A 14422-nucleotide genomic window follows, 5' to 3' on the forward strand; every position below is an offset into this window, starting at 1 on the left:
TGCCCATTTATTTCCAGCTGTAGCCCCTTCTCTTATCCCCTCCCAATCCCACCCTTCCTTCTTCTTTTCCTCCGATGATTCTCCCCAAGTCCACTGAGAAAGGAGGTCCTTTTCCCCTTGCATCTGACCCTAACCTATCAGATCTCATCAGGACTGTCTGCATTGTCTTCTTCTGTAGCCCAGTAAGCTGCTCCCCCATAATAGGGAGGTGATCAAAGAGCCAGCCACTGAGTTCATATCAGAGACAACCTCTGTTCCCCTTGCTAGGGTACCCACTTGGACACTGAGCTGCCATGGGCTTCATCTGAGCAGAGGTTCTAGGTTATCTCCATGAATAGTCTTGGTTAAAGTATCAGTCTCAAAAAAGACCCTGGGCCCAGATTTTTGGGTTCTGTTGCTCTCCTTGTGGAGCTCCTGTTCCCTCCAGGTCTTTCTATCTCCCCCTTCTTTCATATGATTCCCTGCGTTCTGTCCAAAATTTAGTTTATGAGTCTCAGCCTCTGCTTCGATATCCTGCTGGGTAGAGTCTTTCAGGGGCCCTCTGTGGTAGGCTCCTGCCCTGTATGCTGGAGAGGATGTGGAGAAAGGGGAACCCTCCTCCATTGCTGGTGGGAATGTAAACTTGTACAACCACTTTGGAAATCAATATGGCGCTTTCTCAGACAATTAGGAATAGTGCTACCTCAAGATCCAGATATACCACTCCTAGGCATATATCCAAAAGATGCTCAAGTATACAACAAAGACATTTGCTATGTTCATAGCAGCTTTATTTGTAATAGCCAGACACTGGAAACAACCCAGATGTCCCTCAATGGAGGAATGGATACAGAAATTGTGGTACATTTACACAATGGAACACTACTCAGCAATTAAAAACAAGGAAATCATGAAATTTGCAGGCAAATGGTGGGATCTAGAAAAGATCATACTGAGTGAGCTATCCCAGAAGCATAAAGTCACACATGGTATACACTCACTTATAAGTGGATATTAGATATATATTATACTAATATATAATCATACTAATATCTGTACACCTAAACAAGCTAATCAAGAAAGAGGACTCTGTGTAAGATGCTCAATCCTCATTCAGAAAGGCAAATTGGATAGACATCAGAAATTGGCTATTTTTAAAGAAACAACTTTTAAAGTGTTTAAATTTATAAGGCTGTGGGACTGGTTTGTAAAATGTTTGTATTGTGATACCTTTACTAATGTGTAATCTTAAGGTTGTGGCTTAAGAGTGATGCGTTTGTATGTCAAGTTGACAAGGGTAGCTCTCCTGGCTAGTTTTATGACATAAGCTGAAGTTATCAGAAGGGAGGAAACCTCAGTTGAAAAAATGCCTCCATAAAATTGGGCTGTAGGCAAGCCTGTGGGGCATTTTCTTAATTAATGATTGATGTGGGAGGGCTCATCTCATTGTGGATATGGCAACCCCTGGGCTGCTTGTCTTAAATTCTATAAGAAAGCAGACTGATCAAACCATGTGAAACAAGCCAGTAAGCAGCACTTTCCATGGCCTGTGTATCACCTCCTGTCTCCAGAGTCCTGCCTTATTTGAGTTACTGTCCTGACTTTCTTGGATGATGAACAGAGATATGGAAGTATAAGCCTTTCTTCCCCAGATTGTTTTGGTCATGGTGTTTAATCACAGCAATAATGACCCTAATTAAGACAGCTGCTATTCCCAAAACATTCATCATTCTAAACTTTAACTCATTAAATAACTTCTAACTCTATAATCTGCTAGCCCTGGTAGCCACTCTATTACTTTCTGTCCTTACAGTTATGTATATAATATATACATGTTATATATTTTTCTTTTTTGAAGTTTTAAGGACCAAACCCAGGGCTTTGCATGCCAGTGCTGCTCTGACCATGCTAAATCTTCAACTTTCAACACACACAAGTACACAAGCATGCACATACCTCAAATGTTTGAGCCTTGCTTGCACTTCTTATGAAGTAGAATTGCTGGGTCGTGGTGTAATTCGATATGTAGTTTTTTGAGGAACTGCCACTTTGGTTTCCATAGTGTATATACCATTTTACACATCCAGCAATGTTGCACATGAGTTCCTTCTTTACATCTTGCCAAAACTTATTTTCCATTTTAAAAATTATCATCTTATAAGTCGGTATCTTTTTTCCATTTCCCTAATCATGCTGAGCATCTCTTCAGTGCAATTTATCTTCTTTGGAGAAATGTCCCATTTTGAATTGGGTTGTCTTTTTTTTTTTTTTAATTCATGTCAGATATTTCTGTAGCATAATTTTATAGATTTGTTTATGTCATTCATAGTTTAATTTCACCTTTTGTTTTAGTCTTTTCTTTTGATGGAGTACATTCTTCTACATCTTTCTGAGAAAGAGCACATTGGATGTAATTTAGAATTTAGATTTAGAACACAAATCTAAATATATTTTTATAATTAATTGATAATTTGGCTGGTCATGGTAGTCAGTATATTGAAGGGGTTGCCACAGTAGAGAGATTGAGCCTAGCTCTGCTGTCAGTAATGTGTGTGAGCAGCTCTCTATGTTTTTAGTTACCTCTGCATTCTTGACTAAGCAATTTCAGAGTCAGATGAAGCACAATTAGCTATCTTATTAAGTATTTAATGCAAGAGAAGATACTAAGAAAATGATATTATACACTGAAGACATGTCTTCTCAAGATATATATGGCTTTCTAGTTTACACTGCTTAAAGGACAAAATTCACAACAAGATTAAAGAAAGCTTAAATCTTAAAGAAAGCTTAAAGTTTAGGTGAAAAAATACTGAGCTAGTTTACTTAGTTCTCTTATCATAAAGAATCTCCCATCAGGCATGGTGGCATACATCTGTAGTCCCAACCTCCAAGATGGAGGCAGGAGACCAGGAGTTCAAGCCAACACTAAGTTGGCTATATAGTAAATTTTAGGCTACCCTGGGCTACATGAGATCTGTGTTGTACTTAGAGGTATCAGAGGTAAATTACCAAACCCAGCTTTGTTAGAGTCCCCTGGGATGTGTGTGATGGGTAGAGGGCCACTTTGTAAAGCTGGTTCTTTCCTTTGACCTTTATGTGGGTTCTGGGGATTGAGTTCAGTTCATCAGGCTTGATTGGCAAACTCTCTTTACCCACTAAGCCATCTCATTGGCTTGTGTTGGAGTTTCTTCATTCATAGCCATCTGGAAAAACAAACTAGATTCTAGAATGAAGGGTTCCCCCCACCATGTCTTTTTTTTTCTTGCTCCCTTAATTTCTTATATCTTGCTTCATTGCTCCACTGTGTTACAGCTTTTCATGTTATTCTTCGTGTCCAAAGTCATTTTAATCCCTCAGTGTGACCTACTTTCTTTCATTGGAAGCTTGCAAAATCTTTATCCCCAGCCAAAGGATTTTATTTTACTTTGTTATTTTTATTCTCCTCTTATACATTTACATACTGACCACAGTTTTCCCTCCCTTCACTCTTTCCAGACCCTCCCTTCCCCAGTATTTTAAATTTCACATTGATATACCCTTTAAGGGTTTATATCTTAAGTAGTCACTTTTGGATTAAGCTTTATCAAACCTGCATAGGTTATTCACATCTTTTTAGTTTGTTTTTGTTTTGTCTTTGTATCTTATTCCACTGCTGCCTGTTATTGTGCTGCCATTTATAAGTGATCGTTAGCTGGGTGGTGGTGGTATACATCTTTAATCCCACCACTTGGGAGGTAGATGCAGGCAGAGCTCTGCGTTCAAGGCCAGCCTGATCTACAAAGCAAGTTCCAGGACAGCCAGGGCTACACAGTTTAGAAACCTTATCTTTAAAAAAGCCAAATAAAAAAAGAAAGAAAATTTATCTTTAGTAATATTTGTAGAGGACCAAAGTAAAAATATAAGTATTTAATTCATTTATACTGGACACTATTTTTTGCACTGGATGAATTTGCTGATAAATATTATATGCAACTATTAGCCATAACAATACCATAGTTAGAATTGTTGACATTGGTGCTAGAGAGATGGCTCAGGGGTTAAGAGCACTGGCTGTTCTTCCAAAGGTCCTGAGTTCCAGTCCTAGCAACCATGTGGTAGTTCAGAGCCATCTATAATGAGATCTGGTTCCCTCTTCTGGTGGGATACATGCAGGCATACATGCAGGCAGAGTACTATACAAATAAATAAGTAAATACATCTTTAATAAAAAACATTGACATTGAACATGTAAATTAATTTATAGGATTTTCTTACACATGCAGGTTTTATTATAAAAGTTGTCAAAAGAAGTAAAAAATCAAAAATGTAAGGCTGTGTATGACGCTGCTTGACTTTACTCCCACTCCAGAGGCAGAGAGTCTCTGTGTATGAGGCCAGCCTAGTTGATGTTTTAGACCAGTCAAGGCTACATGATGACACCCCATCTCAAAAAAAAAAGTTAGCTGTCATTTAGTCATGTATACATATACATACACTGTAGCCAGTAATGTTCACGCTGTCTGTTCTTGGCGTGCTTTGAATCTGTCACAGTAGAAAGACACTGCAGTGTATTGTCTCTTACTACAATGAAGTAGAGGAGTCTTCGTATGCTTAAAAGCTACTTGTGTTTCCTGACCAGTGAACTGTTTGTCTCCTTTGCTTACCTGCCCATATAATTTTTGAACTTTTTCTTAGATAGAGACTTTTTATTAGTTGTATTTAAGAATTACCCTGTGGTCTAGTACATGATTTGTATATGATTTCCCAGGTCTTGGTTACCATTGGTTTTGCTTCTTGCCCTTTTCCCCTCCAAGTCTATTCTCCTTTGTTGTCCTTGGACTCTAGGAGAGCTTTCAAAGACACTTTATGTGATCAAGGCTATTAGTTTTTCTTTTTTGTGTGTGATGTATTATTGTATACCATTTGGAAAGGTCATCTACCCCTTGAGAATAATTTCTTTTTTTATTTATTTTATTTTTATTTTTTATTTTTTTTGAGAATAGTTTCTTTTTTAATGGATGTACTTTTTTATGTCCTCTCTCTCTCTCTCTCTCTCTCTCTCTCTCTCTCTCTCTCTCTCTCTCTCTGTGTGTGTGTGTGTGTATAGAAGCTGCTAATCTACCTTGTGGGCCATGAGGATCACACTTAGGTTGTCAAGCTTTGCAGAAAGCACCTTTACTCACCTAGCCATCTCCCTGAGCCTATATAATTTAACCTTTTTTAAATATTTGGTTCACTTTTACTTTATTTTTGTGAAACAGTTGTATAGCTACATTATTTTTTTCCAGGTAGCTTCTTAAGTATCCTAATATCATTTATTACATAAATTATTTTTCCTCCTAATGTAAATTATTTAAGTGTTACTATAAGTGTTACTTACTATAAGTGTTATCAGTTTTTAATATATTTTTAAAGAAAATATAAAGCATATTGTGAAGAAATTATTGTACTGAAATTATTTACTTGCTAATTTTTACATTGTAGGAAAAACAAGAAAGTGGACAATATAAGGATAATACCTCATCTGTGAAAATAAAAATACAGACCAATTTGAAACATCTCCATGCAGATAGTATTGGAGGTACCAAAGCAGAAGATAAGACTACAAACCAGTCTAGACAGCTTCATAACTATGAATCCAGTGGAATCATGTCTAAAGCTTGTACAAAGGAAAATGAAAGGAAGACTCTGAAAAAAATCATGAATCCAGTTAATCCTTTTTATAGGGAGAGAGGACAAAATAATGTTTTACACAAAGCCACTTCAAGCTCCACTCAAAACTTTAATGAAAATAAAAGTTTTGACCAAAAGGATTCTGATTCTCAACCAAGGTATAGTTTAATGACTGTAGTGCTTGTTGTGTGCCATGTTGTTAAGCACTGTGGGCACAGGAGTGATTAGCATGGTTTTGGGAGAAGCACAGAGTAGGAATTCCCTTTGTTTTCTATTTTTCAAATGTATTTACCCTTTTCCAATTTTATACATATAAAATGTACTTTACCATATTTCTACTTCAGAATCAAACTCAAGGCTCCAGCACCACATAAACTGGGTGTGGTAACACATACCTTAATCCCAGCACACTCAGGAGGTAGAGGAAGAAGGGTAGAAAAAATTCAAAGTTACCCTCTAATACAGAGTGAGTTTAAAGGCCAGTAGGATATAGGAGAGCCTCTGTTAAAAAAATAATAATAAAGAAATTTTTACAAAGGAGGAGCTACATCTCCAGCCCTTTCTGTTAGTGTTTTTTGTTTGCTTGCTTGCTTTTGGTTTTTGATTGACTGTTTTTTGAGGTAGGGTTTTGTCTGTGTAACCTTTTCTGTTCTGGCCTCAAAATCATAGAGATCCACCTGCCTCTGCCTCCCTGGGTGTTGGGATTACAGGTTTGCACCACCACCTAACAATCCCTGCTTCTTTTAATGTTTGTACAATATTTCTCTTCGGAGTTTTTTTTGTTTTTTTGTTTTTTTGTTTTCCTTTGGTCAATTTTGTTGATGCTGTAGTCAGCTTTCTGCCATTATAACAATTAACTTTTAAAGGGAAAAAGGTTATTCATGGTTCTGGAAGTTGGAAGTCCAAAATGGTGGGCTACCCTTTGCTTTGTGGTCTCTAGCAAGAGCAGCACAGCACGCCAGGAGCATCTTTTGGAGCAAACCATTCACTTCATGAGCCAAGAAACAGAAAAAGATCTCACAGTCCTCTTCAAGGGTGTATACATGGGAACCTTAAGACCTTGTACAAGGCTCTGCCTCCTAAAGATCTCAAAAATCTCCCAATAGTGCCAGGCTGGGGCCAGGGTTTGAATAATGGACTTTTTGTTGGGGAGTGGGTGGACATTTGACATTCAGATTATAGCAGTAGGTTTTGGATCCAGCTCTGTCTGTTTGCCGGACATTCAGAACCACACTACTGTTTAAAATTCGCCCCATACCACAGAATCTTTATTTCTAAAACGTAGTATCCATTTTGTTTTAGTGATCGTGTTGTTAAACATCTGACTCACAGTGTCAAAAATAGAAAGCAGCAGGTACCAGAAACAGGTATGATTTAAACGGTTTCTTCTTTGATTTTTCAAGAAAATGGGTATTGGATGGCTAAAACTCAAATGTAAATTGGTATATCTGCCCTGTATAAGCTGTACTTTTGCCTTTGGCATGCTTGCCTTTATTACCATTTACTCATATCCAGAACCAGTCTTTTTATTCACTAAGATGAATAGATATGTAGTCGTGAGTGAAAATGTATAAAATATTATACATTTCAGAACCTTTTCATTAAGCAAAAACATCTTATGTTTTACATTTTTTCAGATCCATTTACATTGTGTTTAGACATAATAGATAAAGAAGTTGGTTTTCAAGCAACTGACAGCTGTTTCAGAATGTTGAAATATAGGTGCACAGGTAAATATTTTAAATTATAATAATCTCATAATTGAATATGGATCTGCAATTAGTTAATTAGAATTTATAACACTTCAACCTCAGTGATTTAATTTCATCTTCTTTGAATAAATTACAATCTGAATTTTGAATGAAAACATTCAAATCAATATTCACTGTTTTACATTAGGTTATACCCTCATGAGTAAATGCAATTAATACATCTATTTATTGTTTTTGTCATGACACCACCTGTAACTTTAAATGAGCACGATAAATACATTTTCAGAGAGTAGAGAAATATTGACTCTATATTATGCCCTAAACAGGTACTAAGTATTCCATATATAGTTTTTATATTTGTAATGACTTTAATAGTGTTCCCAGTGTTGCATGCCCCACTACTGACTTTTTCTATAAGGTCACATTGTGCTGATCCCAACCTTTCTCTTCCTTCACAACCTACCATTTCATCCTTTTATGCTCACTGTTGTACCCTGTTCTGTGGAGAAAACTGAGGTTACTCCAAGTTCAGTTCAGAATATCACTATTCTATTTTGGATGAAGACATTGATCTCCATAACTCTGAAGCTGGTGTATAACTATTATATGAGTCCCATATCCTCTTTCTTCTGTTTCAAATAATTGCAGACTTTTCTGCAGCTCCTTTAAATCATCACTTCTATATTCCAGTTACTTAAGAGATTTAGGCACAGCTGGACAATGGCGTACAACTTTAATCTCAGCACTTGTAAGGCAGAGACAGGCATCTTTCTGAATGTAGACCAGCCTGGTCTACAGAGTGAGTTCCAGGTTAGCCAGGGCACACAGGGAAACCCTGTCTCAAAAAACCAAGAGGAAGACAGATATATCCTAGGAAGCCCATGCTATCTTAGGCAGTGTAGTACCACCTGGTCTCTCAAACACACAAAGGCAGTGTTAGTTACAGTTCTATTGCTGTGAAGAGACATCATGACCAAGGCAACTCTTATGAAAGAAAGCATTAAATGGGGTCTTGCTTGCATTTCAGTAATATAGTCCATTATCATTATGGTGGGAGCAGGATGGCATGCAGGTGGGTGCTGGGACAGTAGCTGAGGGGTACATCCTGATCTGTAGACCAAGAGGGAAAGAGACTCCTGGGCTTTGGAAACCTCAAAGCCCACCCTGCCAGTGACACACTTCCTCCTGTAAGGGCACACCTACTCCAAAGCAAGGCCACCTAATCCTTTTCTAGTAGGGCCACTCCCTGTGACTAAACATTCGGATATTTGAGCTTGTGGGGCTCTTATTCAAACCACCACAGACAACATTCATATAAAAATGGGGTTTAATCCCAAATTTATTTTTATCTGCTCTTCAGACAGGGTATCACACTGTAATCCAGGCTGGCTTAGAACTACTATGTGGCCTGTGAACCACTACTGCTAGAGTCACCTAATATTTCAGTGCTGAAACTATGAACTCCTTGATTTAGGCAGTTCATGTCTAATAGGAGCTGATTCTTACTGTACTTTCCCTATAAACTATACAGTATTTATCATACCGTCTTGAGTTCATTGCAGAATACTTAGGCAGATCGTTTGGACTAATACATCCATCTGTCCTACCTGAGCCATGCTTGCTTTTGCTCATTTTAAAAAAGTTTACTGAGTGGTAATGGCACATGCCTTTAGTCCCAGCACTCGGGAGACAGAGGCAGGCCACATCTCTTTGAGTTTGAAGCCAGCCTGGTCTACAGAGGAAGCTCCAGGACAGCCAAGGCTACACAGAGAAACTGTGTCTTGGAAAAAAGAGAAAGAGAAAGGAGGAGAAAAAAAAAGAAAGAAAGAAAAAAAGAAATGAAGAAAGAAAGGAAGGAAGAAAGAAAGAAAGAAAGAAAGAAAGAAAGAAAGAAAGAAAGAAAGAAAGAAAGAAAGAAAGAGAAAAAGAAAGGAAAGGGGGGCTAGAGAGATGGCTCAGAGGTTAAGAACACTGGCTGTTCCTCCAAAGGTCCTGAGTTCAATTCCCAGCACCCACATGGTGGCTCACAACCATCTGTAGTGAGATCTGGTGCCCTCTTCCAGTGCGCAAGCACACATGCAGGCAGAATGCTGTATAAATAATAAATAAATCTTAAAAAAAAAAAAAAGAAAGGAAAGAAAGACGAAAGATCCAAACATTTGGTATAATTTGTTTTCCCTTTAAATATTCATATACTCTACCTTCCTTTTGTAAGAGGGAAGGAGAGAGGAAAGAAAGGAGTGATAGAGGGTATGGGTGTGGGTGTTTTGCTTGCATGTGTGCCTGTGCATTACTTCTGTGCTTGATGCCCAAGGAGGCCAGAACAAGAGTGTCAATCACCTCAAACTGGATTGACAGACTGTTGTGAGCTGTCATGTTGGTGCTGGGAAGTGAACTTGGATCCTCTGAAAGAGCAGTTAGTGTTCTAAATCACTAAGCAGTCTCTCTAGCCCTGAGAGGGGTCCTCTGATATGAGGTTTGATTGTGTAGCCCTAGCTGGTCTCAGATTTGCTATGTAGACTAGACTTGCCCTGAATTTTCAGCAATCTTCCTGCTCTGCCCTCCAAGTGCTGGGATTATCAGCATGTATGACCATCCTACTTTTTATTGTTGACTTTTCTTGAGTCCTTCTCTCTCAGTACTCTTGTTCCCTTAATTCCCTGAAACACGGCACTTGTTCTCTTGTCCACTATCACACACACTCTTACCATTACTGGGGTTTGAACCTAGGACCTTACACATACCAGACAAGTGCTATGCTTCTGCTATCTTTATCTTGTCCCTTCTCTCTTCCTTGCCATTCTACTTATTTTCATATAATAAAGTTCCATAAAGCCTCACATTTTTCTTTAAAACCAGTTAATTAATTTCGTTATTTTGTCATTCTACTGAACTTTGAATGTTCATTTACCTGGAGCCTTTTCCCACTATAACTGGTGACTTACTCATTAACTCGTTTATTATTTTTTAGATTATTGACACAGAGTCTCACTTTATAGCTCTGTTATCAGTGGCCAGGCTTAGATCAGGTATTTTCAGGTTCTTGGCGTCTTTTTTAAAGCGTTGAAACTAAGGGCTCACATAAACGTGCAAAAGTAGCAAGGTAACTTTATTAAGAGCCAGTCGATAGTATGGATTAGAGAGGGTTCCCCTGTGGAGATTGACAGTGGGCTACACTAGTTAAAGTTCTTCAGGGCTCCAATCACTGTTTGGAGCTAAAGAGAGAGAGAGAGAGAGAGAGAGAGAGAGAGAGAGAGAGAGAGAGAGAGAGAAAGAGAAAGAGAAAGAGAAAGAGAAAGAGAAAGAAAGAGAGTAGAAGCTTAGTTTTTAAAGGGCACTTCTCTGTTTTGTTTGACAGGATTAGGTCATATAATCATCCAACTATGCATGTCCCTTCCCATAATGCATCTGATTTTAATCATGTGCCTACTCATTTAGGCATAGGCATAGGATGGTAAATCAGAAATTCTTCATAAAAGTTTATTTGATAACAGTTTGTCTTATTGCACATGCACCCTAGACCAATTCAGGTTAAACTGGCCTTTCTATTTCTTATATTCAGATACACTGGGAATATATTTGAATAGAAACTGTCTATACTTAGGGGAGTGGTTGGAGCCATACTGGTCTTGGAGAGGACCTGAGGTTAGTTTCCAGCATCCATTGCTCACAGCCACCTGTAATTGTAGCTCCAAGGGATCTGGCACTATATATCTGTCTTAGTTACTCTCCTATTGTTATGATGAGACAACATGACCAAAGCAACTTAAAAAGAAAGTATTTAACTGGGGCTGTGCTTACAATTTCAGAGAGAGAAACAGAACAAGACTGTCACCTCCAGTGACACTGCTCCTCCAGCAAGGACACATCTCCTAGTCTTTTTTAAACAGTCCACCAACTGGGGAACAAACATTTAAATATATAAGCCTAGGGACTCATGCACATACATGTGTAAAACACACACACACACACTTCAATTTCTAGCACCCACGTGACTGCTTCTAACCATCTATAACTCCAATTCAAGGAGATCTGGCATCCTTTTCTGACCTCTTTGGTTACTACGTGTAGTTGGCACACAGACATACATGCAGGCAGAACACCCATATACATGTTTTTAAAAGTACAACAACAACAATAATAAACATGTCAAGGTTTGATTGTTGTTAAGGAAGGAGAAACTTCTCCTGTTGTTCAGAGAGAGAGGTATATGTCTAATGCAGATGCTGTGATGGGGGTGTAGTATCCAAGATTGCTTAGTGCACTGTTCAAAGATGGCTGCTTGTACATAAAATATGTAGGTAAAGGAGCTAGGCTGCTGTATTATTTTTCTATTGCTGTGATAAAACACTGTGTCTAAGGCAACTTAACAGAAGTTTAGTTCGGCTTATGGTTCTAGAGGGAGAAGAATCCATTGTGGCTGGGAGGCATGACAGCAAAGAGCAGACATGGTAGCAGGAGAAGGAAGCTGAGAGGTCACATCTTCAACCACAAACCTAAAACAGAACAAATGAAGTGAAAGTAGGGCAGAGCTGCATAATCTCAATGCTCACCCCTACTGAGGTGCTTCTTCAGTGCTGCACTACCTCAGCCTCTCCAGACAGCATCATCAACCTGGAACCAATTATGCAAATACCTGACCCTATGCCAGGGAGAGTGGGTTTCGTGTGCATTTCTCATTCAAATCACCACAGCTGCCAAGTGCATAAGAAGAGATTGTTCGTAAGCCAACTGCTTACAGTCTCAGGTAACTAAACTTGCCCCTGGGCTTGCCTGCCTCAGCTCTGTTGGGCCTCAAACGTGGTAATCCTGTTGCCTCTGCTTCCACAGTACTGATATTGTAGGCACGCATCACCATGCCCAGGCTCATTTATGTATTTTTGATAGAGTCTTGCCATGTAGCCCAAACTGGCTTCAAACTTATGATGCTCTTGCCTCTGCCTCCAGAGTGCTGGAATTACAGAGGTGCACTGCCACACCTAGCTAAAAGCAGTGGCTTAAGAAAATTATTTGTAAACAAAAATTATTTTTATGAACATGTGTGTTCTTTTGTGAGTTCATGTATATCGTGTGTATACAGCAGTCCTTGGAGTTCAGAGGATCCCCTGGAACTGGAGTTGCAGGCAGTTGTTAGCCACCAAATGGGTGCTAGGAATTGAACTAAAGTCCTCTGCAAGAATAGCAAGTGCTCAGTAGCATCTCCAGCCCCTTAAAAATTTCTAATCTCCTATAGTTTCTCTGTATTTATGAATATTCTTTCTTGAAAATTCTTTCTCTCAAAAATCTAAAGCCATAGTTCCCAGGTTGTCCACATAGGTCCCCATAAGTTCTGGAGTGAGTTTATAAAGGTACTAGAGTCCCTTTTTAGTATTTTTTTAAAGATTTATTATGTATACAGTATTTTGCCTGCGTGTGTGCTTGCATAGCAGAAGAAGGCAACAGATCTCATTATAGATGGTTATAAGCTACCGTGTAATTGCTGGGATTGATTGAAGTCAGGACCTCTGGAAAAACAGCCAGTGCTCTCAACCTCTAAGCCGTCTATCTCTTTTTTTTTTCTTTAGTTTAAGAGAGATAAGATAATCAACATCTGTTGTACACCACACTTCTAACTTAAGGTAGACCACAGTTTCAACACTGAAGCATTTGATTGTAGCACATTCATCTTATTAATGCCATTTGCTAAAACTGTGGGGTATTTCTGAAAAATGAGATTTATTTAACACCTATGCTGGCCTAGAATTCATGGGCTTAAGTGATCCTCCTGCCTTAGCTCCACTTCTCAAGAAGCTAGGACTATAGGTGTATAACACTGTGTCTTGCCTGATAACAAGCTCTTTTTTTTTTTTTCTTTTTCTTTTTTTTTTTCCATTTTCATTTGGGTTTTTTTTTTCTGGTTTTTTGAGATAGGGTTTCTTTGTGTAGACTTGGCTGTCCTGGATTCACTTTATAGACCAGGCTGGCCTTGAACTAACAGAAATTCACCTGCCCCTGCCTCCCTGAGTGCTGGGATTACAGGTGTGCACCACCTGTATTTTTTAATTCATTTGTTTTTATTTTATATGCATTAATGTTTTGCCTCCATGTATATCTGTGTGAGGGTGTTTGATCTTGGAGTTATAGACAGTTGTGAGCTGCCATGTGGGTGCTAGAATCTAAACCCAGGTCCTTTAGAAGAGCAGTCAAATGCTCTTAACCACTGAGCCATCTCTCCAGGCCACAATAACATGTTCTTACAAAACTGGCTTTTATGATAAAACGTAAGGACCACATAAAATATTAGTGTGGAAAAGGAAATAATGATGATAGTATCTAGCTTCATTACAAAATTAAAAAGTTGTGTTATCTCAGTTGCCGTTCTATTGCTGTGAAGAAACACCATGACCAAGGTAATGAAAGAAAGCATTTAATTGAGGATTTGTCCATGACCATCATGGCAGGAAGCATGGTGGCCTGCAGGCATGGTGCTGAAGCAGTAGGTGAGAACTTTACATCCTGATCCACAGGCAGCAGGCAGAGAGAAAGAGACAGAGACAATGAGAGACAAACACAAAGAGCCTGGGCCTGGTGTGGGCTTTTGAAACCTCAAGGTCCACTGCCAGTGACACACCTCTCCCAGAAAGGCTACACCTCCTAATCCTTCCCAAACAACTCCACTAACTGGAGACCAGGCACTTAAACATATGAACCTGTGGGGGCCATTCTCATTCAAATCACATGTGTCATCCCCAATAAATGTAAACTATGGCTGACATTTCTTTTCTCACTGCTCTATCTGACTAAGAGAGACAGAGGTGGAGGGAGAGAGAAGACACTGCAGAGATAGCTGAGTTGGTAACCAGCTTGTCCTAGGAGAACTGATTTCCACCTCGGCAGCCATGTACAAAGCTGGTGCAGACTTGTAATCTTAGTGCTAGGAAGGTGGGAATAAGTTGGTGAGCTCCCCAGGTCCTAGATTTTTTTTCTCCCCATGGCCCCAAAAAAAGATGGATGGCTCCTGAGGAATGACAGTTGAGGTTGACCTCTGGCTTCCACATGCATATACACACATACACATGCACGTTCACCTGCATAAACAT

At 39.0% G+C, this 14422-nt stretch overlaps 1 protein-coding gene across 1 annotated transcript in view; it reads left to right on the forward strand.

Moving 5' to 3' along the window:
• The window catches only part of Terb1 (telomere repeat binding bouquet formation protein 1), a 41734-nt gene that overhangs the window by 19335 nt on the left and 7977 nt on the right, over positions 1-14422 (forward strand). The window contains exons 12-14 of the mRNA XM_021655354.2: positions 5443-5789; positions 6934-6998; positions 7269-7361. Coding sequence (XP_021511029.2) covers positions 5443-5789; positions 6934-6998; positions 7269-7361 — 505 coding nt within the window. The remainder of the gene's footprint in view (positions 1-5442; positions 5790-6933; positions 6999-7268; positions 7362-14422) is intronic.

The sequence above is a fragment of the Meriones unguiculatus genome, chromosome 10 (genome assembly GCF_030254825.1).
Source record: "Meriones unguiculatus strain TT.TT164.6M chromosome 10, Bangor_MerUng_6.1, whole genome shotgun sequence".
Classification (NCBI taxonomy): Eukaryota; Metazoa; Chordata; class Mammalia; order Rodentia; family Muridae; genus Meriones; species Meriones unguiculatus.